The 27,779-nt window shown below is 40.0% G+C and overlaps 1 protein-coding gene across 1 annotated transcript; it reads right to left on the bottom strand.

Moving 5' to 3' along the window:
- si:ch211-137i24.12 (Immunoglobulin superfamily member) lies at positions 1–27,488 on the bottom strand. Its single transcript, XM_039744100.1, has 3 exons — positions 27,385–27,488; positions 3,936–4,427; positions 1–1,265 (listed from the first exon to the last, which is right to left on the bottom strand). Exons 1-3 carry the CDS (start codon positions 27,449–27,451, stop codon positions 1,135–1,137), a joined length of 690 nt encoding a protein of 229 aa, XP_039600034.1. The 5' UTR covers positions 27,452–27,488; the 3' UTR covers positions 1–1,134.
- Between the last annotated feature and the right edge of the window lie 291 nt (positions 27,489–27,779).

The raw sequence follows: 27,779 nt of genomic DNA on the forward strand, positions 1-27,779 counted from the left end.
TCATCATGTAAAGCACTTTGAGCTGCATTATTTGTATGAAAATGTGCTATATAAATAAATGTTGTTGTTGTTGGACATGTAGATTTTGCTCTGATTTAGTAGATACAGTCTAATACAAGGAAGCAGGCTTTGCAAGACTTTTATGTAGGGGATGCAGATATTGTTACATTCTAAAAGAGTGGAATCGACCCTGCTGTGTTCTAATTAAGCAGGTCTAAATATTAGTTTGAAATGATCAGGATAGGATTTGAGTAATGTGATGCAGATATCAGTGTCCTCCAGGGCTACAGGAGATGAGTTATGAGAAAAACAGCCGAGTGTTTTCAGTTGAAGCAAAAGAAGATTAAGAGGAGATATGATTGAAGTGTTTAAAATTATGAAGGGAGTCCAGCAGATCCTGGCTATTTCTTTAGAATTAATTCATCAAGAACATAGTTGGAAACGTAAGGGTAAACCTCTCTGAAGCAACAGGGAGTTTTTCTTCACAGAGAGAACCTTTGACATAAGGAAAAAGCTACCAAGTGGTGTAATAGATAGTAGGACTTGAGGTACCTTCAAATTTAGACTTGACAGGACTGCAAGCTGTGCTGGGCTGAATGGCCTGTTCTCTTCTAGATTGTTCTAATATCTTTTGATTTGGGCATGCAGATTTTATCGTCATCGAGTAACTGATGTAAGAAGATGTACACACTATTAGAACCTAATACACCGTGGAGGTGTCAGAGCTGACCTTCCTGTGCCTACAGTCAGCATTAGAAGAAATGATTATGGTTTAATGCAAAGAGTATAGACATTAGTGACCCCTCATGGGAGCTAAATATTATTGTGATCTGAATCAAGATGCAGTCATTCCTATAATCTAATCAAGGGGTGCACATCTTGCTGTGCTGGGAAATGCTCATTACTTTCAATGTAATAGGACATATTTTGATATCCTCTACTGGAGAATTAAATAAAGAAGCCTAAAATGAGTCCCAACATTGTATAAAGCAGATTCTTCCTCTGATGTTGTCCTATGTGCAGAAATGGACCTGTATCACAGTTTAAAGCCAGTATGGCCCTCTTCTTTCAGTATCCAATATTCCTAGATCCATTTAGAGTATCCTAGGATGTGGCCAAACCGATGTTTAGGTCTCACTTTCTCAAACAGGGTAGCTTCTCTCGGCACTGAGGTACAATGATGGTCACCAGTCCAATAGTGACCCCAATTGCTGCTGCCACCACTCCTATGATTGTCCCGATTGATTCCTCCATTCCAAAGAGTCCTGAAATCAAAGGAATATCATTGTCATGAGCTTCTCCCCATAACTTTTCTTTTTACTAGTTAAATGTGTTTCAGAATAGACCACAATAAGAGACAAGTGGGCCGGCATGTTAAGGAAGAAGTCAAATGCCAAAATCTGGCAGGTTGCCACCCATGTTTATATATAATACGCTACCGTGGCTTTTCGTTTGTCTATCTGGGATTTTAAATCACCTGTAGTTCGCAAACCGTTTGAACTGTTGACCTGAAATTTGGTACACATAGACTACGTGACATCTACTATCCACTTTCGGGGTGATGATTGACCTCCAAGGTTGTTCCTAATTTTATTTTTATTTTATTTTATTGTAGAATCAATTCTCGTCAGCGGGCATGCATACAGGTGCCGTTCTCATCCCTACCACCTTTGCCGTCACTTCCCCTACCTCTTCATATCTTAAATCATTCTTGAGGCAGATTGAAGACTTAAGTGCCAGCTTAAGTGAAAAATTAAAGAAAACATACTAAGTAATTGCAACACAAACACTGACTTAATCAAATTTAACGCAAAAAGATGCCGACAAAAGAAGAGAAGAAGCGGGCTATAGGGTGGAGAAAAGAAGAGCTGCTCAGGAAGCAGCAAGTGCATCAACCTCTGAGCAAACGAATGCTAAACATACAGAGAAAGAGCATGAAAACTAGGAATGCTCAAGTCACATCTATTCACTGCACGTTATCATGTAGTGCACCGTTACTGGTAATACACAAAAAGCAAAACCTGCGATGAGAATTCTGAACCAATCAAAATGCCAATGGGCTTTGGTTTTGAAATCATTTAGAAATTATTTGTAAACGTAAGGTGGGATCTTGGGAATGGAGAAATATGTGGTTTGTGAGTGGCAATCATGAGGTATGTGCAGCATTGATTACGACATCTAAGAGGCATTTTGTTACACCTTGTCTTGTGACATGTCCTTGTGCAAATTTACTCAGAGACATTCTCCAACCTGCTCAATCCAATTCAGGTTTGCAGGGAGCTGGAGCTATTCCATCAGGACAAGGCTCAAGACAGGAAACGTCCCTGGACAGAGCACCAGTTGATTGTATTACATCCACGCTAGTGACGGATGAGCCAATTTTGCTCACATTGTCGAGGCAGAAAGCAGAGGAGTCAGTTGCCTGTTACTGTCATGTTTCATCCAGCATTTTCCCCTGCCTGGGGTTCAAAGTCATGTCTTGGGTCTATTGTGTCGAATTTGATGTCATTTATTTGTATTAATGTTTCTTTTATTTAATATGTACATAATTTACTTTGTGTTTCTTTGTAAGTAATAATGTCCTAGGTTACGTCCCTTGTGTTCTGTGGTGATAATCCATCCCAAAGGGCACTGCCAGGAACATCACTCCATCAAATTTTACAAGACTTCCATACTTCCTGGCGGTTCATTCTGAAAACAAACTAGGGATAGTAGAGTATTGTGATTATGTGTGCCTTTGCTTTTGTCTTTTTTGTTTCCCAGATTTTCGACCCTATGCTCTGTTATTGCTTACTCCTTTGGATTTCGTTTAAGAGACTGTGTTTATTGAATTTTTTGAATGTTTGCTCTCTTTTTGACCACGCGACTGGATTCTGTATTAGGACTTGGATTGCTGTGTATTTCTTTGCCTTTCAGGCAATTCCTTTATGCTCTTCGGAGCTTCTGCGTTTGCACAGCCTTTTTGAAAATAGCCTTTTTTTATTTTTATAAAGATTTTTCAAGGCCCTATCTTGTCAGGGTTTGACCATATTTCCCCCATAGGGCTACTTTTGAAGGTTCTTTGGAGCTTTTGTGCTTTTGGGACTCCACAGTTTCACGGCAGTTATAATGTCCTCTGTCTCTATGAGCCCTTGTGAAATCACACAGACTTGGAAGTGCATCAGTGCCCTCACTAAGTATTGTATCGATACCACAGTCATTACAGTGAAGGAAGTAAAAATGTTAGGTTTGAACACACAATGGGCAGTTGGAAAATCGAGAGTATTTCTTATGAAAAGGATTTAGGAGTCATAGTGGACTCTAAGCTATCGCCTTCCCGACAGTGTTCAGAAGCCATTAAGAAGGCTAACAGAATGTTAGGATATATAGCATGATGTGTGGAGTACAAATCCAAGGAGGTTATGCTCAACCTTTATAATGCACTGGTGAGGCCTCATCTGGAGTACTGTTTGCTACAAAATGGACATAGCAGTGATAGCAACGGTCCAGAGAAGAGCAACTAGGATGATTCCAGGGCTACAGGGGTTGAATTATGAGGAAAGATTAAAAGAGCTGAGCCAATACAGTTTAAGCAAAAGATGATTAAGTAGAGTGGATTGAGACTATTATTTTAAAATGAGTTCATCAAGAACACGGGGACACAGTTGGAAACTTGTTAAGAGTAAACTTCACACAAACATTAGGAAGTTTTTCTTTACACAAAGAACGATAGACACTTAGAATAAGCTACCAAGTAGTGTGGTAGACATTAAGACGTTGGGGACTTTCAAAACTCGACTTGATGTTTTCTTGGGGGAAATAAGTGGATAGGACTGGCGAGCTTTGTTGGGCTGAATGGCCTGTTCTCGTCTAGAGTGTTTTAATGTTCTAATTACTGTGCTTGGCATTCCACAAATCCTGTCCTCAGTTTTACTACAGCAACCCATGCAACTTACCTAATGAGCGGCGCACACTCAGCTTTGTACCATCACCCTCTACCGTACTGCCGTCTGGGAGCTTCAGGGAGCAGATATAAATGCCAAAGTCAGATATGGTGACATTGAGAAGGGTCATGGAGGCATTCCCTAGGTGCCAGTCTGCTCTCAGGAAAGCTCGACCCAAGTAGTCCTCTTGTTTAGTTTCATTCTCCACCAGGACCATCACTTTCTCTTGCCCTTTCTGGTTGTACCACATTACAGAGAAATTACTTTGCCCACTGTGGTTAAAGAGACATAGAAACAGGACAGTCTCCCCTTCCACCGCCTTCTCTTTTGGTGGAGATTGCTTCAACATGATGACAGTTTCCAGTTTGGCAGCCTGGGGTTTCAGAGTGCTATTGTGCAGCATGGAGTTCAGGCTTGCTGTCCCATTTGCTGCATCCAGCCTGGCGATTAAATGTCTGGATGGAGTGGCACTGTCCACAGCATGACTGCAGTAGATTTGTAAAGCTGCCGGAGAGAAGAACACCCAGTTTAGTAACATCAATAATGGCTAATTCAAGGTTCAGATCACACTCAAAGTCAGGACAAAATCTTTTGGCAGTGCCAGCTTCCAGCTTAAATTCTGGGTTAGTCACTTTAGTGATGCCCAAACATTTTTTATTGCCATTTTTTGCAACACATGCATCCTATGACTAATTATAGAGTTCATTTTGCTTGAAGTCTTGATAAACACTCACTGTTATACTGTTCACGACACATACCCCTTTTTTTTCCATCCATCCATTCATTTACTGTATAATCAAAACTGCTTTCTGCACTACAGGAGCTGGAAGGTCTCAGGCAGGAATCAGCCTTGGATAGTTGGTGCCGGAGTACTGCAGACATTTTTAGTATTATCAAACCTTCTTACAAATCATATAGCTTAAATATATTTTTTCAGTGTATTAAGAATTTTTACCCATAATTATGATAGCGGTTTTTCTAATTGCAGATTTGTTAATGTGCCATTTGAAACTTTTATACAAAGTCCCCTATAAAATGGCTTTCATTTTGTCAAAAATTCTGCAAGCTTTTCATCATTAAAATGAAGCAACCAGAAGTTGAGATGAGAACCTTTGCACGTTTAAATCTACACAGTATTTTTATAAAATTGCAAGGGATATCTGTGCATCCTGCAAAAACTCACATAGCCTAGCCTTTACAGCTTCATCTTGGTCTCATTTAACAGCTTATGCCATGACACACGCAGCAAGATCCATGATGGCCCGAAATTTGACCTTGAGTCCTTCTCACAGCCACTGAAGATGCAGCAGTACATACAGTATCTCCCAAGACGAAATGAACAGAACGGAGACACAGACATATGGTATTCAGACTTACACACGGACCAACAACATCCACAAATACTTCCTCCTTTATAACGCACAATACTTAAAGCTTTTGGTTTAATGCTTCATCACATTTTTTGCATTATTTCATTGTTACATTTTCCATGCTCTTTTCTTTTTTTCAACTAGCTGTGCTACCTGTCTAAGACATGTTGAAATCTAAGTAATTGATGTAGACTTCAATGTTAGTGTTCGCAGTGGACCATCTATTGGAATGTACTTTGTAATTCATATAGTAATATACGGGTGGCACAGTGGCGCAGTGGTAGCGCTGCTGCCTTGCAGTTAGGAGACCTGGGTTTGCTTCCCGGGTTCTCCCTGTGTGGAGTTTGCATGTTCTCCCCATGTCTGCGTGGGTTTCCTCCGGGCACTCCAGTTTCCTCCCACAGTCCAAAGACATGCAGGTTAGGTGGATTGGCGATTCTAAATTGGCCCTAGTGTGTGCTTGGTGTGTGGGTGTGTTTGTGTGTGTCCTGCGGTGGGTTGGCACCCTGCCCAGGATTGGTTCCTGCCTTGTGCCCAGTGTTGGCTGGGATTGGCTCCAGCAGACCCCCGTGACCCTGTGTTCAGATTCATCGGGTTGGAAAATGGATGGATGGATATAGTAATATACAGCAATGCATTGCATTTGTCCTTCCAACAGATGGCTGTGATGGGTGAGGTCCGTGGCACTAGATAATTTTGAATTAAACTAGGGGGCTTCCCCCCCGCTCACTTCAATCATCAAAGTGCCTGCGCTATGCGCCAGCCATGTCACGTCTCTGCCGCTCGTGTATGTGGATTTCACTTTCACCAAACAACAAAACTTGTAATTCTCGCGGATAGGCCTCTTCATTGGGAAGAAACACTACTTTTCCCTGATGTCAACACGAATTAGACGATCTACAAGTCTCCGACTTAAAGTTTAAATCCGAACAATATATTCAATCTCTTTTCGCTGTTTCCTTATTTCTCTGAGTAGTAATTTCCATTTGTTTGCACTAATGTGATCTTTACTATCATTTTTTTGAGACTTTGAAATTCTAGTACTTTGATTATCTCTAACCTGCTCTGCATGTGTATCACGCCATGACATTCTACTTTGATAACTACTCTTTGTCTTTTATTTCCGGCCCCAGACGTGGTTAAATCTCTTGGCACAAAGTCTCGTCTCGCGGGACATGAAAGTATCTCTCTGAAAAAGTCACGTCTCGTCCCAGGATTTTTTTATATCAAAATAGAGAGATAAATATTTCAAAGTGTGCAGGCTCCTGATAGGTGCAGGAACGCTAGAAAATATGCACGTGCCGCTCTGAGGTTGATTCCAGTGCTTGTCTGATCGTGCATTCACAGGCAGACACAAATGGGTCAGTTGATTGCTTCATTCAGACTCATGGGAGTCTGTCATTGTGGCACCTACGTCCTGCCAGAGGTTAAAAGGGAGCCTGGGCAAGACACAGAAAGTTCAAGAAAGAAAGAGAAGGAGAAAGAAATGACAAAAGAGAGAAGAAGTTAAAGAAAGAAAGAGAGAGTGAGAGGCAGGATCAGGTGAGCCCATGTTGTTAGAATCAGGGAGAGGTGTTCAGGAGTGAGCCCCAGAGTGAGGAGCACATGACCAGCACTCAGTGGGGATGAAGAGGGTGCATCTATTGAGCAATGCTGGAGAGTAGGAGTGGCCCGTTACGTGGTGTCTCCTGAAGATGCCAAAGGACAAGCTGTGGGAAATGTTTGTGTGACACCGCAAAACTGGCAATGGGGACCCGAGCCAGGTTTAATGGTTCACTGCACCTGTCGGTGGGCATTTCTTGATGGTATAAAGCAGAGGAGATGCCAGATTTTAGAAAGACTCAGTGGAGCTCATGTTTTATTAGAAGAGAAGATCTGCCTTTGGTTTTAACCTTGTATTTATGAATTTATTTCTTCAACTTTTTAGACTCCACTGATTCATCTGTTTTTACTGAGGATTATTTATTGATTGACTATTTGGAGCACTACACTTTTATTTGAAACACTGTTTTAATACTGTAAAAGCAGTTTTACACCAACTCCTGCTAACTGTTGCTGTTCTCATGTGCCCTGCTCATCCTTGTTCATGTGATCAACAGAGCTGCCAGAGACCATTGAGCCAATCCATACTGTTAGACTGGCACATCACAAACATTTCTATTAATAAAATGCATTACTATAAATGTTTGTGATGCACCATCTATGGAAATGACAATGGGAATGCATTTTATTAAACTAAAAATGTTTGTGATGTTCCATCTGCTGGAATAACAGGGACATAGCAACCAAACAGATACAAAGACCATCCTTTTATTAAGGTGGATAGCACATTTATTTCATTTTGGACTTCCACATACAGTACACCACTGGACTTCACCCCTTTCAATTTATTTGAAAACCGTAGGTTCCTCTAGCATTCATTATCACAATGGCAACAGACACCCCATTGTGTATTACTCTTTAAATTTTTTAACAGTAATGTAAATGTTTTGGAAGGTTGGCGCATATAACTCACATAACCTTTAAAGTTACTCAAACTAGAGCTCAGCAAGTTTGACCTTTGACCTAGCTAACTTTACTCATTTGAGGCCGGTGCCCACCCTCTCTCTGACCTTCATGAACTGCTGCATAGATTTTAAGATACAGGCCCAAAAGGAAATTGAATTAGCGCAGGTGACTCTACTGGCTCCCTTCTGGTCTGACTACAGAATCTTATTTTCCTAGGGACTGTCTGATCATTTATTTTCTGCATCTTCTTCATTTTGACTTACTTGAAGTGCTAGTCTGTTTGCCTTTACTAAAGGTGCCATGCATTGTACCCAGGTCCTTAAAATTTGTATAGCCCAAGGGTAGGTTAACAATAATGAATTTGTCCCAAAAAAATAGCAGATAAAATGAGGGGGAGGAGTCAAGAGCAAGAGGATTCGGAATATACCATCGATGGCTGGGGGTGTCACCCTCAGAGATATACGAGAGTGATATAATGGGTATATACCACTGTACAGAGATTTTACAAACACAAAATGTAGATACTCTGCGGTGGGCTGGCACCCTGCCCAGGGTTTGTTTCCTGCCTTGCACTCTGTGTTGGCTGGGATTGGCTCCAGCAGACCCCCGTGACCCTGTAGTTAGGATATAGCGGGTTGGATAATGGATGGATGGAAATATAGATACTAGTGTGAATAGTAGGGGCAGGGGTGTTGGATGGAGGAAAACATAATAATAATAATAATAATACAGAGGAAGCTGTTGAAAAATACACCAAAGTACAGCATTGTTTTAGAAAGGTATTGCAGAAAAATAAAAGCAACCAGCTAAAGCCTATTTTTATCTCATTGACGCTAATCAAAAATACACCAATTGGGCAATAAACCTAGCAAAACTGGTGCCATGCTCCCTCTTTAAAGGTATGTACCCTTTGTTTCCCTCACTTGATCAATCATATTGATGCATATATTTTAATTTTCTGTTTTTCTCTGTTTGTAACAAATACACTGGGTCAGTTAATTGTATAATACGTACTTCCTCAGGAACAGATTAAAAAAAGAACATTGTATTCTCTTTTTATTCAATCAGTGCAAATGTGACAGGGTTCAAAAACTTTTCTTACCAGTGATGAATTTCCCCCAAATTGTAAGTATGAAAATTCTTTGTCTGGATTTGTATGATTGTAAGTGGTTACATTTTCAATGAGCTTAATGTAAAGTAAAATGTTTTTAAAGACTCGTATGCCGGGCACATGACTGTGAGCTCAGTTCCTTCTGGCCTTCATGAGGTAGGATGGGCCCTGCTCACCTCTGCATACTTTTCTATTTAAGTTTGCCTAACTGGAATGTAAATTATTCTTTTGTTTAAGGCATACAGAAACTCACACATACTGTATATACTGTTTAAAGCCAGGGTGTGTTTTCACCCTGTGTAAGTTTTATTTAGCAAGTTAATGGCATGTACGTATTTACCCAATCGTCACTACATACCACATATCGTATATCGTCTGTATATGCCTATGTGTTTCTTCCTCTTTTCTTAGAAATATTTTAAGGCAGATGAGTGTCGTAAGAAATGCATGTGTAAGAAGAAGCCTTGCTTTGATATTTGTATTTTTATTTTCTGTCAGGAGGTGCCGTTTCTGATCTATTTGATGCCCCAGGCAAGAAAATCTGTCTCTCTACACCCCTTCACCCCACCATACACAGACACACACACACACACACACACAATATACTACTAATACAAGTTAATCACTTATTTAATTAAAAATAAAAACATATAAATATAATAATAAAAAATAAAATAACAATAGAACTCTTTTACATGTAAATTATGTATGTACCAAACATACAAAGCTTATATAGAACAACAAAATTGAACACACTCTACAAACTTTATGTAGAAAAAGGAAGTACAAGAAATGAATAATATTAAGAACTTGTTGCTGGTAAATGGAGGGGCTTATCATGGCAAATAAAAGTCTTTTTAAAATGTTTTGCACCAAATCATTTATAACATTATCATATGCTATATTCCTAGACACTAATCATTGCAAGGCCACTAAGACAGTCTTGTGATATTGTCGACCTGAAGTCATTTTTTATGAGCTTCAGTTTTGAGAAGTTTCTCTCTGCAGAAGCTCAAGTTATGCGGATAGTGGCTGCAGCTCTGAGGGCTATCCACATATTTGCATGTATTTTTATAAAATCAGTTTCTTTCAAGAACGATAACAGTTCCAGTGTGGTCATGTTAGTGTTAGGTAAATCAGGGAAAAATTCCATTTCTTGTGCCAGTGCTTTCCCATCAAGGTCTGACTGGTCATTGCTATGTCACCATCAGGGCCTTTGGGGTAAGACAACTGGCACTGTGCTTACTGTATGTAGTGCTAAATGTGTCCCTGTGTAATATCCCGGTTTAAAATCCCTGGTGATGTAGTGGCCACAGTTCTCCTGCCTCCAAGACCTCCTCTCCTAAGACTCACTCTCTCACCTGAGTACCTCCCGACCTAAGGAACAAGTCAAGTGGGCAGTGGCGATAACAGGAGGAGGCTGCTTGAAGAGGAGGAGGAGGGGACTGGGACCCAGCTGTGTGTCTGTCTGTTTGGCTGTACATCACATGGGGAGGCCAGGGTGGGTGAGTCCTGGTAACGCCCAACTGCTAAAGTTGAAGCAGTTCTGCCTCATATCACACAAGATGCCTGGTACACTGCCTAGACTAGTGTGTGCAACAGCACACAGGTTGTGCTGTGGATAGTGCAGACAGTACAGTCGCTGCTGAGATGCACAGCATAAACATTTCTTTGTGCTCTGGTCTGGTTCAGACAAATTGTTCCAAACAAAATAAAGATAGGAATCTCTATAGGGGGCTGCAGTAATAGTCCTTACCACTAGAGGGCACCATAGGTCCTTGCCTAGACAGCCAATGGTCAGAAACGGCCATGCCGTTAGGTGTATTAAAAGTGGGTTGAGTCTTTGCATTCCTGACTCAACACAAAATAGAAGAATGGAAAAACCAAGCAGTATAATAACACAAACAGACACACAGTATACCATGATGGGTGAACTTGTTTACTTTCCAGAAACCTGTAGTTTCAAATATGCATGGTACCCATCATTCAGAATCTGCAGTGTCAACTTAAGCAATTTAAAAACTTTCGGAAAAGTCAAATACTTTCATTCACTTATATATTCACTTGCTGTCAAATTAAATATTTATTCTTTATTCCTTTATAACCCTGTGTCAGCACTAGTTAAGCAAATGTCTGTCTGCTATCTGCCAGGCCTTACCTTCTGCTCTATTGCTTAGGAGTGTGTTCACTAAAATGCCCTAATCAAAGGGCTAAACTAATGCCGCACTATGCGCTAAAGACCATCCATAACAGAGTTGGATGTGGGTGCAGCATTGAGTCCAGCCTTGCTAAGGGATAGAGACCAAAAGAGATCATACCTAAAAGAGCAACATGTCCATCATACTTGAAAAGGATTCAACTGATCACTAACTCCCAAGAAGACATACTTTTATGTTAACAAATGAGGACCATTATATGTAAAACCTCAAGGGCTGTCCAGACAGAAGATGGGGTTAAAGGCAAGAAGGTGAAAAGCATCTGAACACAGAACTGACAAATATGTCAATTCACATGTGCCAGAAGAATGCCTTGCAGACCCAGGAGAAATTAGGTCTTCACATGAGACAACAGGAATCGAACAAAGTACACTGTTTATTTTTGTGATTCTGAGCCTGTATTGGTTGTAACATTGTGCTTAGGGTAAAACCATTGAAGGTATTTATGGGTACTGGTGCATCCATGACTAGTATTAATAACCTGTGTGAAGGATACATGTTAAGCTGTAAAAAGTTTCTCCTTCTAAATTCAATAGGAAAACTATTAAACTCACCTTCCATTATTTCACAGCAGCATCAGTTACACTGCAGCTTTGAACTCCTCACAAAGGAACTGTGAGGAGTAAGCAAGTGAAGGCAAACTGTGAAAAAAAATCAATGCCACTATCAAACTCAAGATGCAGAGAGACTTGCAACTAGATAAGGATCGCTCCATCTAACCAGCCAAGAGAACAGGTCTCTTATGTCTAAACTGTATTCTTTTGTTAATTGCAGAAAACTTGTTCTACCGTTTTCTATGCTGTGATGTGCTGGGCTGGTAATATCACTCCAAAAGAGGCTCAGCGAGTCAACAAGCTAATTAAAAGGACAGGCTCAGTTATAGGATACACTCTGGACCCCCTCGAGATAGCAGCGAAGGAGAGAATTTAAACAAAACTGAGGGCCATTATGACAAGCTGCACATCATCTCTCTGACACACTAACACTGAGGACATTCAGCCAATGAATTATTCAGCAGAGGTGTGTCAAGAAACGCTACTGGGGCTCCTTTATACCAACAGCAAATACGCCTGCACAATGCATCACTGGGACTGTGACTGCCGAGTCAGAAGCTTTCTTTCTCTTTAATTTTTTTCCTTGTTAGTGTGTTGGGGTCATCATCGAGTGTAAGAATGTTAGCTCCACGAAGTAATATCATTTGTGGAGCCAACCGGGCTGTCCAAATTATTGTTCAAGGACATAAGAATAAACAAAAAAACAAAAAGGCAAATCTCTTTGGTGTGTAGTCTTCCCATTATATGAGTTTCCACTTATCAAATTGACTAGCCAAGGTCACTGTGGTAGCAGAGCTCTGTCTGGTGGGTTGCCTGTGCCAATAATGACCCCTCCTTCCAGTAGGCTTGGGTTTTTATGGAGGCTTAGCCAGAAGGTGGCAGGGTTAGTTGCCCTCACTGGGTGGCTGCTTAAGATGGAGGTGAAAGAATAAGATGACAGTGTTAGTAATAGCATCTGCTCTCATCCGGGTGGGTTATTATGTAACTCGAGAGAGCCTTTGAGGAGGTCCACCAACATGCATGAATAGTTTACATCTATATACCAATCTATCTGTTTATTTATTTAAAGAGCTTCTGTAAAAAGCCAATTTGCCCCCTGGGCCCGAATAAAGTTCTATCTATCTATTTATCTATCTACAGTTAGGTCCATAAATATTTGGACAGAGACAACGTTTTTCTAATTTTGGTTCTGTACATTACCACAATGAATTTTAAATGAAACAACTCAGATGCAGTTGAAGTGCAGACTTTCAGCTTTAATTCAGTGGGGTGAACAAAATGATTGCATAAAAATTTGAAGCAACTAAAGCATTTTTTAAACACAATCCCTTTACTTCAAAAGTAATTGGACAAATTAAATAACTGGAAATAAAATGTTCATTTCTAATACTTGTTTGAAAACCCTTTGCTGACAATGACAGCCTGAATTCTAGAACTCGTGGACATCACCAGATGCTGGGTTTCCTCCTTTTTAATGCTCTGCCAGGCCTTTACTGCAGTGGCTTTCAGTTGCTGTTTGTTTGTGGGTCTTTCTGTCCAAAGTTTAGTCTTCAACAAGTGAAATGCATGCTCAATTGGGTTAAGATCAGGTGACTGACTTGGCCATTCAAGAATTTTCCACTTCTTTGCTTTAATAAACTCCTGGGTTGCTTTGGCTGTATGTTTTGGGTCATTGTCCATCTGTATCATGAAACACCGCCCAATCAATTTGACTGCATTTAGCTGGATTTGAGCAGACAGTATGTCTCTGAACACCTCAGAATTCATTCGGCTGCTTCTGTCCTGTGTCACATCATCAATAAACACTAGTGTCCCAGTGCCACTGGCAGCCATGCACGCCCAAGCCATCACACTGCCTCCACCGTGTTTTACAGATGATGTGGTATGCTTTGGATAATGAGCTGTTCCACGCCTTCTCCATACTTTTTTCTTGCCATCATTCTGGTAGAGGTTGATCTTGGTTTCATCTGTCCAAAGAATGTTTTTCCAGAACTGTGCTGGCTTTTTTAGATGTTCTTTAGCAAAATCCAATCTAGCCTTTCTATTCTTGAGGCTTATGAGTGGCTTGCACCCTCTGTATTTAGTTTCATTCATTCTTCTCTTTATGGTAGACTTGGATATCGATACGCCTACCCCTGGAGAGTGTTGTTCACTTGGTTGGCTGTTGTGAAGTGGTTTCTATTCACCATGGAAATGATTCTGCCGTCATCCACCACTGTTGTATTCTGTAGACGTCCAGGTCTTTTTGCGTTGCTGAGTTCACCAGTGCTTGCTTTCTTTCTCAGGATGTACCAAACTGTAGATTTTGCCACTAGTAATATTGTAGCATTTTCTCAGATGGGTTTTTTCTGTTTTCGCCGCTTAAGGATTGCTTCTTTCACCTGCATGGAGAGCTCCTTTGACCGCATGTTGTCTGTTCACAGCAAAATCTTCCACATGCAAGCACCACACCTCAAATCAACTCCAGGCCTTTTATCTGCTTAATTGATAATGATATAACGATGGACTTGCCCACACCTGCCCATGAAATAGCCTTTGAGTCAATTGTCCAATTACTTTTGAGCCCCTGAAATGAAGGGATTGTGTTAAAAAATGCTTTAGTTGCCTCACATTTTTATGCAATCGTTTTGTTCAACCCACTGAATTAAAGCTGAAAGTCTGCACTTCAACTGCATCTGAGTTGTTTCATTTAAAATTCATTGTGGTAATGTACAGAACAGAAATTAGAAAAACGTTGTCTCTGTCCAAATATTTATGGACCTAACTGTATCTATCTATCCATCCATCCATTATCCAACCCGCTATATCCTAACTACAGGGTCATGAGGGTCTGCTGGAGTCAATCCCAGCCAACACAGAGTGCAAGGCAGGAAACAAACCCTGGGCAGGGTGCCAGCCCACCGCAGTCTATCTATCTAAACATGTTTGCGTTATTTGTTAAACAGTAGACCACCACTACATCTGAACCACAAACAAAGTGAAGATTGATTTGTGGGTTGAACTTTGTTCATAAACTGACACAAATCTCTTCACAGTTGCATGAAACAGATATTCCCATGCTGATCTTAAAATGGCTCTTACTATTACATTTAGAAATGCCGTAGTTGAATAAAGTAAATGCATAGAAAACATTCTTTACATGTAAATACTGAGCTGTTATTGTTTCAGTACATTCTGCCAGTGGGTATCCTCAAGGTGGGATCCTGCAAGGTCAGGATACATCATAACTGCTTACATACAGCGTATTTCTTTTACAAGAGGCTTATTGATAATTTGGAGAACTTCCTCTGGTGCACACTATAAGATAAAGGCACATATTAAAGCAGCAGCCTTTAAGTCCACTACTCTATGTTGCCTTCTTTCATCACCGTCGTTACATTTTTCAACCCGCTTAATCCAGACCAGGGTTCCACTGGGGGCTGCAGCCCATCCCAGCTAGCATCAGGCCCGTCGCGACAAGGCAGGCAAACCAAGCAATTGCTTGGGGCCCCGAGCTGGCCTGGGGCCCCAAGACAACGACTGGTTAAGAATAAAATGCAGCGATAAACTGTGTGAGTGCCCCATTGATAGTGAATGCAGTAAAGTGCAATGACACTGTTATCGGGATCCCCCTCAAGGGGGCCCCCCTCGCTGACAGCAGCCAGCCAACCACGCGATCTCTGCTTCCGGCAAAATACAAAACTTCCTCGGGAGTCATGAAGCGGAATTATGCTTCAGGAAGCCAAAAAAGAAAGAAGAGAAAGGAAGAGGAGGATAAGAAAAAACAAGACAGTGGTAAGTGATAAATTACACACATAAAATAGCTCTACTTGTCTTGTACAAATGGTGCAATTTTGCAGCAGGTAGGCTAGCAGAAATATGTACAGTATGGTTATACTGTGGTTCCTTTGCGTGCGTGCGTGGGGGCCTCCATGTCTATTTTGCTTGGGGCCCCCAAATTCCTTCAAACGGCCCTGGCTAGCATAGGTCACAAGGCAGAAACAAACACATGGACAGGGTGCCTTTCCATTGCAGAGCAAACACACACACACACTAGGGCCAAGTTAGCATTGCCAATGCTAACAAGGGCTGGGTAACGTTGGTCCTGGATGGCGCAGTGGCTACAGGTTTTCATTCCAACCCAACTGCTTAATTAAAAACCAATCCAGATCTTACTTAATTTTGTGGCTTATTAATCTGCAATGTTTGGTTCTTATATTGTAGACTTTTTCCTTTCCAAGGATATCATCCAAATGATCTGAAGCCTAAAATGGATCATTTTCAGCCTGTCACATTTTTCTCTTAAGTGTTTTATTAACGCAAATGCATGATGAATACATACAGGGGTAAATAGAAGCAGGGTAGATGAAGAACTACTGGCTCATTCGTTATTTGCATTTTATTGCTAATAAGGATTCATTAAAAACCGTAAATGCAGCTGTTTAAGACTGAAATAAGCAATTAAGAGTGAGGAACCTTAACAAGCGGGACGACTAAAATGAAGCATCAGAATATCACTTAAGCAATAAGTGCTTCATAGCAATAACTGACCTCTCATTAAGAGCTGGAACAAAAACCTGCAGCCACTGCAGCCCTCCAGGACTGACATAACCTGCATGTCTTTGGATAGTAAGAAGAAAGCTTCACAGACACAAGGAGAACATTCAAACTCCAAAAACAGGGAGGACCTGAACCCTGGTCTCCTTTCTGTGAGGCAGCGGCACTACCACTGCACCACCATGCCACCAACAATGTTATTGTAAATGACAATGGATACACTTTATAGCCCTAATTCTTCTCCTGGAGTATTTTTGCTGCTTTAATTGGTTCTTGTGTCAAACAGATATTTTGGATTTGTGAGCGCCAGCTGGCTTACTTAGAGACCTATGAAGTGACCTTGTTTAGTGCTAACGGTAAAGGCTGTTATGTGATAATTTGAAGTATGTGACCACAATTTATGGAAATGTCTGTCACTTTGAAAGCCCTCGTGAAAAGTGTCTGCAGAGTTAACAACTGAACAGACGCAGCTGACCTAATTTTAACATCATGGCACCTTTAAGATAGCTGTTAGCAGACCATCTGTGTTTCCATTGGTGTTTATATCCCACCACCAAACATCTTCTCCTGTGACCTACAGTGCGTGTTTCATTGTTCTGTCATTACCACAACATGCAGCCCACTTTTCAGGATGGTGTTAAGCCTACTTTTGGCAGAGGCTGAGCAGATCCAATTACGGCGGCTTTGCCCCGCACCATAAATAAAATAGTGTAGAAGCCTCACTCTCATAATGTTTCTCTGAAAGCATGAACATAAAACTACAGCAAGGTGGATCTGAGTCACCAAAGCAAGCAAACAAATTTGGCTTCATGTTGCTAAAATATATTGCATTGAACGTGTTCAAGTAAGTCTCTTTCCCTGTATGTTTTCAATCCAAGAAAAAACTTACTTATGTGTTTCTTTGTGACCCTCTGCAAAGTGTATAATGTGGCAGTGTCTGTCTTATTACTGGATACGTATACAAAATCTGAAAGCATCCGGTTATGGTGTAAAATATAGAAATTTGCTAAAGAAAAACCAACCCAACAACAGTTTGCTTGATATGAAGTGTATTCTAGAAGCTAAGGTTTTGGACCATAAATCATGGATTTGGTGGTTTAATTTCCAACCTGGAAAATCACTTACATGAAAATATTTTTCTATTTTTTAATAGTTAAAATTACACTTTTATGTGGGAGTGTTGAAAAAATTGCTACGTGAAACAATGTCACTGGTCTGCTCTTCTCTTGTGATTGAAAAAAAAAGACATTTCTTCACGCAGTGATTTTTTCCAAAGCTACCCACGTGAAATAATACTTTTGCCATTAAAAGATACAAAAAAACATGACTGTTTAAAGGAATACTCCACCCAAAAATGACATTTTTATATGTTACTCACCCATTATACTTTGTGGAAATGACAGAGAAAAATGTTTTAATGTCACGTTTACACAGAATAAGGACAAAAGAAAGTTTAGGATATAATGGATCCTATTGGCAACCTGTGATGTACATTGACAGACAATGGGAAAAATGCCCATGGAAAACAGTAAAATACGAGATCTCAAGTTACTCGTGTCACATAACCCATGTCTCTGTTGTCCAGTCATATGCTAAAAACTTGCAAAATGCATGTGTTTTTTGTTGGTTAAATATTATTAACAGTTATTAATTTACATCCAGCCCAGGTCCTCCAAATTGCAGGGAAAACTCGGGGGTTTGTGGCAGGATTCAGTGTGGTGCGGAGGTGTCACCCGTTGCACGGCAGCACTAGGATCTCAATCCAGGTGGATCGTCATGTGGTGGGTGTGGCAATGTGTTGTAATCAACGCATGCTCCCATCCTCCTCCTCCTCCTCCTCCTCCTCCTACCAGAATAAGCAGCATATGATATAAACATCGCCACAATTCTGTGCTTTTGAATCAAAGACCCACCTATGAACCTGCCATGGAGAGCACAACTAGATAATGGGTATAAGACAACCGACTCCATTGAGACTGGCCGCATTGTCACATCTCCCTGGACACTGCTGAGCCTGACTTCATTGTCATATCCAGATGTGCACCATTGAAATTAACCCCATTGTCAGATAAGCCAGTACAAAGCTGGGACTATCTTCCTTGTCATATCGAGCTGACAGCACTGTACCTGACCTCTATGGAATGCTCAGCTGGACACTACTGACACTGACTTTGTTGTCTAATCTAGATTGTCACCATGGAAACTGACCATTGTCACATCAGACTGGACACTGCTGTAACTGTCCTCATTGTCATATCCAGCTGGACACACTGAGATTTGCCAATTGTAATATACACTTGGACATTAATGACACGGACTTCATTGTCTTACACAGATGGACATCTTGGAGATTGATCTCATTGTCACTTTAGACTGGACTCTACTTGTGACTGTACTCATTCTAATATCTGTACTCATTCTACATTGTCTTATTCAGATGGCCACCTACGGAGACCATCCTTATTGCCATATTCAATTGGACACCACTTACACTGACTTCATTGTCTTAATCAGATACCCACCATGGAAATTGACTTACTTGTCATTTCAGACTGGACTCCACTTTGACTGTCTTCATCCTCATATCCAACTGGCCACACTGAGACTTGCCTTATTGTAATATCCAGCTGAACTTTACTGACACTGACCTCCTTGTCTTAGCCAAATGAACACCATGGAGACTGACCTGAAGGTCACAGAGTAAGTAGTACATTAACTCATCTAATTCCTATATCCGGCTGGACAAAGCTGAGGCTGACCCTATTGTACTATCAGCTGGACGCTACTAAAACTGACCTCATTGTCTTGTCTATATGGACACTATGGAAACTGACCACATTGTCATATCATCCTGGACAACACTGATCACATTGTAATATAAAGCAGGCAGCCCCTGAGACTGACCTTATTGATACAAGTTGAACAGTGCTAAGAATGACCACATTGTCATACCAGAAAGAAATTGTGTATGATACTGATCTCAGTGTCTCAGCAGGCTGGCTGCCACTATGACTGACCTCATTGTAACATATGACTGAACACCAATAACCCTGCCATCAATGTTGCAACACCTTGTATGCCATTTAGATCAAATTGTCCCTTTGGAATAAAGATTTTGACTGAGGTTGACCTCATAGTCGTATCATGCTAATAATACATCTGCCTAACTTAGCTGTCACATGAACCAGAACAACATTGGAGCTGACTTCATTGTCTCATCAAACTTGGTTTAGACAACACAGGGCAAAGACTGACCACCTCACCACCTCCAACCAAAGATCTCCGAGAATTATCTCCTTGTCCCACCATGTTTGGCATCTCTGACATAATTTTACATTAAGCTGGACACCACTTGAAAGAGCTTCATTGTTACATTGGACAACAGTGCACTTGAGAGTAACCTCATTGTCTCGTCAGACAGGACACACTCTGAGAGAGACCTCATTCTTACTTAAGGTAGGACAACAACACTTAAATGTTACATCTGGTAAAAATCACTGCAACTGACAGTAGACAAATACAAATTGAGATGAATCCAATTCTCAGAACAGCCTGGACATCACTGAGAATAAGCTTGTGGCTACAAAAGACTGGATGACACTCATACTGATTGAACTGTGATATAAGTGTGAGCAACAAAAGGAAACTAGAAATAATACATTTTAGCTGAGATTCCTGGTGCTATTTTGGCGAGATAATGATACGTTTCTTGTTTGCTCGTCCATTCACAGTGGCTGTTGTGGGTGAAGTTATGTCAAAACACCACCCATAAAAAAAAAAATCACCAAGCTACATTCTGCTTATTCTCCTACATTCGATTCCACAATTCTTTTCCTTCAGCAGTCAAGTTCAGCCATGGCTCGTAACAATAGACAGATGTGCACTTAAATCATATGATTATTTTTTCCCTAAACGGTGCCTACTTTTTGCTCATTTACATTCTTCATTTATGAACTTTATAGGGTATGCTAAATTGCTCTTGCTGTGGATATGACAATAACTGTGGACAACGTTTTTGAGTGAGTAAACTCATTGACACTCACTGATATCAACCAAGCTGTATATATATATATACAGAGAGAATGTGTAAAACACATGCAGACCCTGGCACTGTGAGACAGGAGTGACAGCTTTGCGCCTCCACTCTGCATATGATAAAACATCTGTACTTTACATAACTGAACTTCAATATGATAAAAACTGAAATCTCTTGAGTTCTTGACACTTGACTGCATGCTACCCATGTGCTCAGTCTTTCTCTAGATAGACTAGTGAAGCAAACACATGTATTAAAAATACCAGCGACAAGAGATAATATCTTTGCAAAATAATAAAATAAGCTTTCTTATAGTGAAAGAATGTGAGTGATTGTATGTGTGACTTTTTCAGTTATTATTATTTATTCGCCTACAGAATAGGGACAGCTATTCATATCTGGGCTTAAACATTCAATAATGTCAATAATAGTGCTCGGCATTGACTTTCTGAAGTGAATGCACAACGCAAGGTTGAAAAGTTGTCATGGAAAAAGATGAGCAATGAAGTGAAGCACACAGACAATCTCCTTTTAAAATGTTGGACTCTCACAACAGTTTTAATTCTAGCTTTTTCTCCTTCTTTAAATGGTACAGATATGCTGTTTTGCAATGTGTATGCAATCTCAATATGCAAATGAATACTTGAAAACATTTTTGGCTTTAAAAATTGATGTATTCAGCTGCATTTTAAGGCTTTTTTCATGTACAACTTCACAACCCATTAGCTCCATTACAAAATGTATCATAAACTACAAGAGCAGGCTATTTATTTTTTTTACCATTTATAAAATATGCTACATTTCAGGATGCAATTTCATGTGGCAAATTAATATATTGGTGATTGTGAAGAAACAACTTTGACTTAAAAAATATCAAATTTATCCTTTAACAGATTTGAGAGGATCAGAATTTTCACATCTAGCTGGACAATACAGAGGCTGTCCTTGCTGTAACATTATATTATATTGGATACATTTTAATATTCCTAAGGGAAACTTTAGATACATACATTAGCAGAAACATAAAAAAACAAAAGAAACAGTCTAATGGGACAAATAATACAATCAATCTAATCAATCAACAAATAGTATATTGTGCAGAAATTGCAAAATGAACTTCAAGAGCTTCAGCATTTACTTTGGGGTGTTGGGAGGAAGCATTGATTTGCCTGATAACTGTAGGCAGAAAAGATCCTCGGAGGCGCTTCTTAGCACACCATGGAGGAATGAGCCTGTGGCTAAAGGTGCTCCAAGAGAGTGCCTCCTGGAAGGATGGAGGATATTAAACAGATATGGATATTAAAACAGAACCACCGAGATAGACCTCATAGTTATTTCAAAGATTTCTTTGACTTTATAACTTTGACTCTGGACAACACAGACACTGATTTTATTGTAATATGAAACAGAGGCCAACTGCCACTGTCCACCTTGTCATAACAGGCTTCACCTCTTCTTTATTACTAAGACTTACTTTGTAATTACACTGGACTGGACACCACTGAGGCTGATGCCATCACCATATGCTGGAGCTGGATGCTTTTGACATATCATGACCGTGCTAACCTAAAGACCTGAATGACAAGCACTAGCCTTATTAACAGGGATGTAAAATATAAAAGATTTTTTCTCGAATTTTAATTTTCACTGAAGAAGTACTTCAGTTAAAAAATACTTGAATAAAAGTAAAAAAAAAAAGAAGTATCATCTTCCAAAAGAACTAATGAGAAGGCTAAAAGCTTTGTCTAGAGAACAGAATACATTTTATTTTTATGCAACACTCTGCATAAAATTTATGCAATATTTTTTCTAGAGGAATGCACTACCGAATAATGAATCACACAAATTCAGTCCTGTCTTTGTTCAGTACAAAACTGCAGTCAAAGCCATGGTGAGCGTCAATGTGACTTGCACTGTGCCTCCCCTATTGGAATACCCGGTGGCAGTAGATAAGGCACACCTACTCCAGAGAGAAAAATAATAAAATAAAATTAAATGCAAACAAAGAATTAAAAAAAATTAAGCGAATGGCTCACAATTGTATCATTTAAATAGATACACAATATAAAAATCTGGCTGAAAATCAACACAGATTTGGTTTATTATACTTCACTGAAGTCAAGGCGGGTTTTAGAATAGCAATTACTACATTAAATAGTAATACAACAATTTCAGAATTCCATGGTTTCCTTTGCTAAATTTGGTACCAAATTTTATCTTTAAAAGTACCCACTTGAGCACTCATATAAACTATACAATTACTGTATATACTTAAGTATTAGTCGGGTCAAGAACCCAAAAAATCGATCATAAAATAGACCCCAACTTATACGCCCATTCAAAAATGTGATACTTACATTTTTTTTTTACATCTTGCCTCCTCCAATCTTGCACCAGTTTTTCAGACGCATCGAATTTTGGTGCAGCAGCACAGTTACCAATTTCTTTCACTATTTTAACGATGTTTAATTTAAAACCAGCGTCATATTTTCTTCTGATCAAACTCTCCATCGTAGATAAGGGATGCGCTTACGATAAAGGTGTATTGAGGGTGTGAGACACAAAAAACACAAATCAGTGCAAACTTTGCTTCAGAATAGTTTGGGTATTACCGTGTGGTCATGTAGGCACAACAGAGAAAGAGAGAGAGAGAGAGAGGTATGGAGCACGCACTGATACAGTGCACTGCCGCACCCACATAGAAAAAAGGGCAGTGTGCTCTGTGGTTACTCTCTCAGGTGGACGTTAGCATATCGTAATCTCTTGGACCAGAAATTATAGAGTAAAGTCCCGGCCTATCTGCAAGTATATATGGTAACCACAACTAAACTCAAAGCATATTATTAACCTTTCAGGATACCTAAATGTATACCAGTTGGCTGTCTCATAATTCATATTCATTTTTTTAATGCACACCTATAGACAATTTAAATTCAGCATAATAACAGTTTCCCACACATACACTCACCTAAAGGATTATTAGGAACACCTGTTCAATTTCTTATTAATGCAATTATCTAATCAACCAATCACATGGCAGTTGCTTCAATGCATTTAGGGGTGTGGTCCTGGTCAAGACAATCTCTTGAACTTCAAACTGAATGTCTGAATGGGAAAGAAAGGTGATTTAAGCAATTTTGAGCATGGCATGGTTGTTGGTGCCAGACGGGCTGCTCTGAGTATTTCACAATCTGCTCAGTTACTGGGATTTTCACGCACAACCATTTCTAGGGTTTACAGAGAATGGTGTGAAAAGGGAAAAACATCCAGTATGCGGCAGTCCTGTGGGCGAAAATGCCTTGTTGATGCTAGAGGTCATAGGAGAATGGGCCGACTGATTCAAGCTGATAGAAGAGCAACTTTGATGGAAATAACCACTCGTTACAACCGAGGTATGCAGCAAAGCATTTGTGAAGCCACAACACACACAGCCTTGAGGCGGATGGGCTACAACAACAGAAGACCTCACCGGGTACCACTCATCTCCACTACAAATAGGAAAAAGAGGCTACAATTTGCACGAGCTCACCAAAATTGGACAGTTAAAGACTGGAAAAATGTTGCCTGGTCTGATGAGTCTCGATTTCTGTTGAGACATTCAAATGGTAGAGTCAGAATTTGGCGTAAACAGAATGAGAACATGGATCCATCATGCCTTGTTACCACTGTGCAGGCTGGTGGTGGTGGTGTAATGGTGTGAGGGATGTTTTCTTGGCACACTTTAGGCCCCTTAGTGCCAATTGGGCATCGTTTAAATGCCACGGGCTACCTGAGCATTGTTTCTGACCATGTCCATCCCTTCATGACCACCATGTACCCATCCTCTGATGGCTACTTCCAGCAGGATAATGCACCATGTCACAAAGCTCGAATCATTTCAAATTGGTTTCTTGAACATGGCAATGAGTTCACTGTACTAAAATGGCCCCCACAGTCACCAGGTCTCAACCCAATAGAGCATCTTTGGGATGTGGTGGAACGGGAGCTTCGTGCCCTGGATGTGCATCCTACAAATCTCCATCAACTGCAAGATGCTATCCTATCAATATGGGCCAACATTTCTAAAGAATGCTTTCAGCACCTTGTGGAATCAATGCCATGTAGAATTATGGCAGTTCTGAAGGCGAAAGGGGGTCAAACACCGTATTAGTATGGTGTTCCTAATAATCCTTTAGGTGAGTGTATAATTATTAAACAGACTTGTATTAATATTACAGTACAATAATGAAACTTCGATACAACAAAACAAAATGGCAGTTACAAATCTGAGAGTCAATGTTCTAGTGAAGAATGCTCTGAACATGGGTAAGTTCTGTTAAATTTAAATTTTTCCTCTTGAATCATGTAAAGGACTAATAAAAAGGAAAGCTTACATAAAATAAAAGCCACACACTTTGGATTTCAGTTAAACGCAGAATAACAGATGGGCAGTAATTACCCAATATAATATACTCAAAGTTCACCCTTGGATACAAAACTAGAATATTCACTTAATAAGCCTACTACACCTTTGGCTCTAGTGCAGTGGTTCCCAAACTCGATTCTGGAGACCCACTGTGGCTGCAGGTTTTTGTTCCAACCAGCTTCCGTTTTTCATTGGACTCTTAGCCTAATTAAGTTATTATTATTATTTCCCAGTTTATGTGTATTGGAGTCAATGTAGAAATTACAAACTAAGTTTTGTAGATTTTATTCAAATGTAATAAGCAGTTATATGGCAAATATGTAGTAGTTTTTTTAAGTCGTTAACAGTATTTTCAACGTAATTTTCATTCTGCTTTTCCAGGTTATCTAATTGATTATTAACTAATTAGTGAGTCTGACATTGAAGTCATTGCTACTTTCATCATCCTGGGTGTCTGCTGTGCTGGTTGTTAGTTGTCACTATTAGGGTTAAATGAAGGGGGCAAACTACACAGGAAAAGGGGAAAATAATAGGAAAACAACAATAGAGAGTTAAGCATTAGAACTTTAGAAAAAAAAGTGAAATATTTCTACCAGACACATGAACAGTTTCTTTCCACAGGCTATCACTTTCATGAATACTCAAGTTAATCTCATAGCATCAGAGATAATACTTGTGCAATAAACCAGTCAATAACTTAACTATCATCCATTGTACTGAACTGGTCCCCATGTGTATATAATGTATACACACATACACATGCACAGAGAGCAAGGTAAAACCGGAGTCCAATTCCTTGTATGTGTATATATACTTGGCCAATAAAGCTGATTCTGATTCTAAATGCCACTACCATACTGTTGTGTTTTTTTCTGAATGCAGAATAAGAGAAGAGTAAAAAACACCAGCTAATTAAATGAGATCAGTTATTATCGATTATTATCACCGATTGTGAATCTGGTTGGGATCAAAACCTGCAGCCACAGTGGGTCCCCAGGACTGAGTTTAGGAAGCACTGCTTTGGTAGATTTTGATCGGCAGGGCAGTCCAGTGCTCTGTTAGCTTTCCCTGAGCTTTAATTCTATAAAGGTAGATACAAAAATACTTACATCCCACTTGAAGGAAAGCTGACACCCCTTTTATTACCTCACATAATAATGGACAGGAAGACCCCTCACAGGCCATGACATCTTGCTGGAACCCCTGAGTCTGACTTCTCCAGTTAACCAGCAACTTTTATGGCTGGGCTTACTTTAGCATTTTGGTAATTGGGCTTGTAAGGATCTGCCGCAATATCTTGTGTACACAACATACTGATATTGTTCGGACACTATATAACTTGTGATCTCAAGATATTACTTATACCCATAAAATCTTATTTGCCCGAGACGCCACTTTTTGGGACTTTGGGAGCTCAATGCAAGATTACTTAAGAAGAGGAAAAAAAATGCTTCTTTAAATTTGAAGGCAAATTCTTGAAAGCAGAGATTTTTTTGGTGCCATTTTCAAAGATGACAACACATCTGATTGGTTTCTTTTCTAAATGTATAACAGTTTGGTCTGTGTAATGAGTAAAGAACGTAAAAGTAGCCATAAATTTACTCAAGTAAAGTACAAACAGCTGATTAATGTATTTAAGTGAAGTAACGGAGTACTTGTGCTTCATTATTTTACACCTCTGCTTACCAAAGCCTCCAAGCTTCTTATTGAACTAAGCTGATGAATCTCCTTATCTCAGCAGGTTTATATCATTTAAAACCATCACACAGACCCAGAGACAGAGTGAAGAGTTTAGAAAGAAAAGAAACAAAAGATGTAGACAACTATGCGCCCAGGCTCAGCTCTTGACCTGTCTTGGCACACAGAAGCAGGCGAGGGAAAGGCTGGGCTATAAATATCACTATGCCAGGTGGCACCCTGAAACAGAACACTGAACAGCTTAAAGTAGCTGGCTGCGCATCACAGTGTATAAAAATACAACCTCGTGCTGAGCCTTCTTTGTTTAGTGCATGTAAGTCATAAAAATAAAAAGTAAATATTCTGTGTTTGCTCTCCATACCTAACTAAGTCCTCTTCATGGAGGGTTCCGAACTGGCATCATTTGATATAAGCAACTTATCAGAGTGGCACAAAACAGAACAGGAAGACCGTTGTCTATCCTACCATCCTTAAAACAAATTCTATTACAAGAATGCATTCAGTTGTGGCCAATAATTTGCAGGAGTTAATTGTGGGTGGAATGCCAGTCCATTGCAAGTCACACTCATTCATAATGGTCCAGTTCAGACACACCAAAACTAAATGACCCAAAAACAACTCACAGAGACGTGCAGAGTCCACACAGATGGCTAAAACTCAAACCGAGGTCTTTGGAGCTGTGAGGCAGACAGAGTACTGTGCTGCTTGGATCAACCAGCAGCTCACCTACATCCCCCTCATGAATAAATGTGATGTCTTCATGGTGAAATTAAATCTTAATAATCCATTTCATTCTCACTTGATTTCATTGCAAAGCATGACAGGCAGGAGCCAGAGAATAGCACTGGTAAATAACAACATTAGTTTAGTTACTGAGTCACATCCATACGATCACATTCATCTGTGTCCTATTTTAACTCACACTTCTACATCTCTTAAAGCGCCTTTCTCTCAATCAGCCTATTCATGTCCTTCTCTTTGGCTGTACATGCAGATGTCAAGAGTGCTGAAATGAACATGGACTTACCCAGAAAAGCGGCAAATGACAGCCACATACAAGTCGAGCAACAGATCCTGTGAAAAGAAAGGCTCATGATTACAACTGAATGTGCACAGAACTGTGGCGCTGGGCTGGAGAGACCCTTGTGAAAAGCAGCCAATGGTCCTGCAGGGGGTGTCATGAGAGGGAGTGGAATATAAAAAAAAAAAGTGGGAAGCAGAGTCAGGAATCTTCTTGAGAGAACTGCAAGATTGCAATGTTACTGTACTGTATGTATTCGAGGTATTCCTTTTAACTCAAATACCAGGTGCACAACTCTGATTTCCGATAAATAATCCTGAGTATTAAAAAATCAATTTAAAGTATATCCTTCAATGTTAATCATACATTTCACCCTCACATCCTGTTTACAATGGATTCAG

The sequence above is a fragment of the Polypterus senegalus genome, chromosome 2 (assembly GCF_016835505.1).
Source record: "Polypterus senegalus isolate Bchr_013 chromosome 2, ASM1683550v1, whole genome shotgun sequence".
In the NCBI taxonomy this organism is placed as follows: domain Eukaryota; kingdom Metazoa; phylum Chordata; class Cladistia; order Polypteriformes; family Polypteridae; genus Polypterus; species Polypterus senegalus.

What these genes read in the sequence shown, in the direction of transcription:
- si:ch211-137i24.12 (XM_039744100.1), bottom strand. Translation starts at nt 27,451, where the DNA reads ATGAGCCTTTCTTTTCACAGGATCTGTTGCTCGACTTGTATGTGGCTG. An exon ending in GTCATTTGCCGCTTTTCTGG is followed by an intron (nt 4,428 to 27,384) that starts GTAAGTCCATGT and finishes TCTCTCCGGCAG; the next exon opens with CTTTACAAATCTACTGCAGT. An exon ending in GAGTGTGCGCCGCTCATTAG is followed by an intron (nt 1,266 to 3,935) that starts GTAAGTTGCATG and finishes CTTTGATTTCAG; the next exon opens with GACTCTTTGGAATGGAGGAA.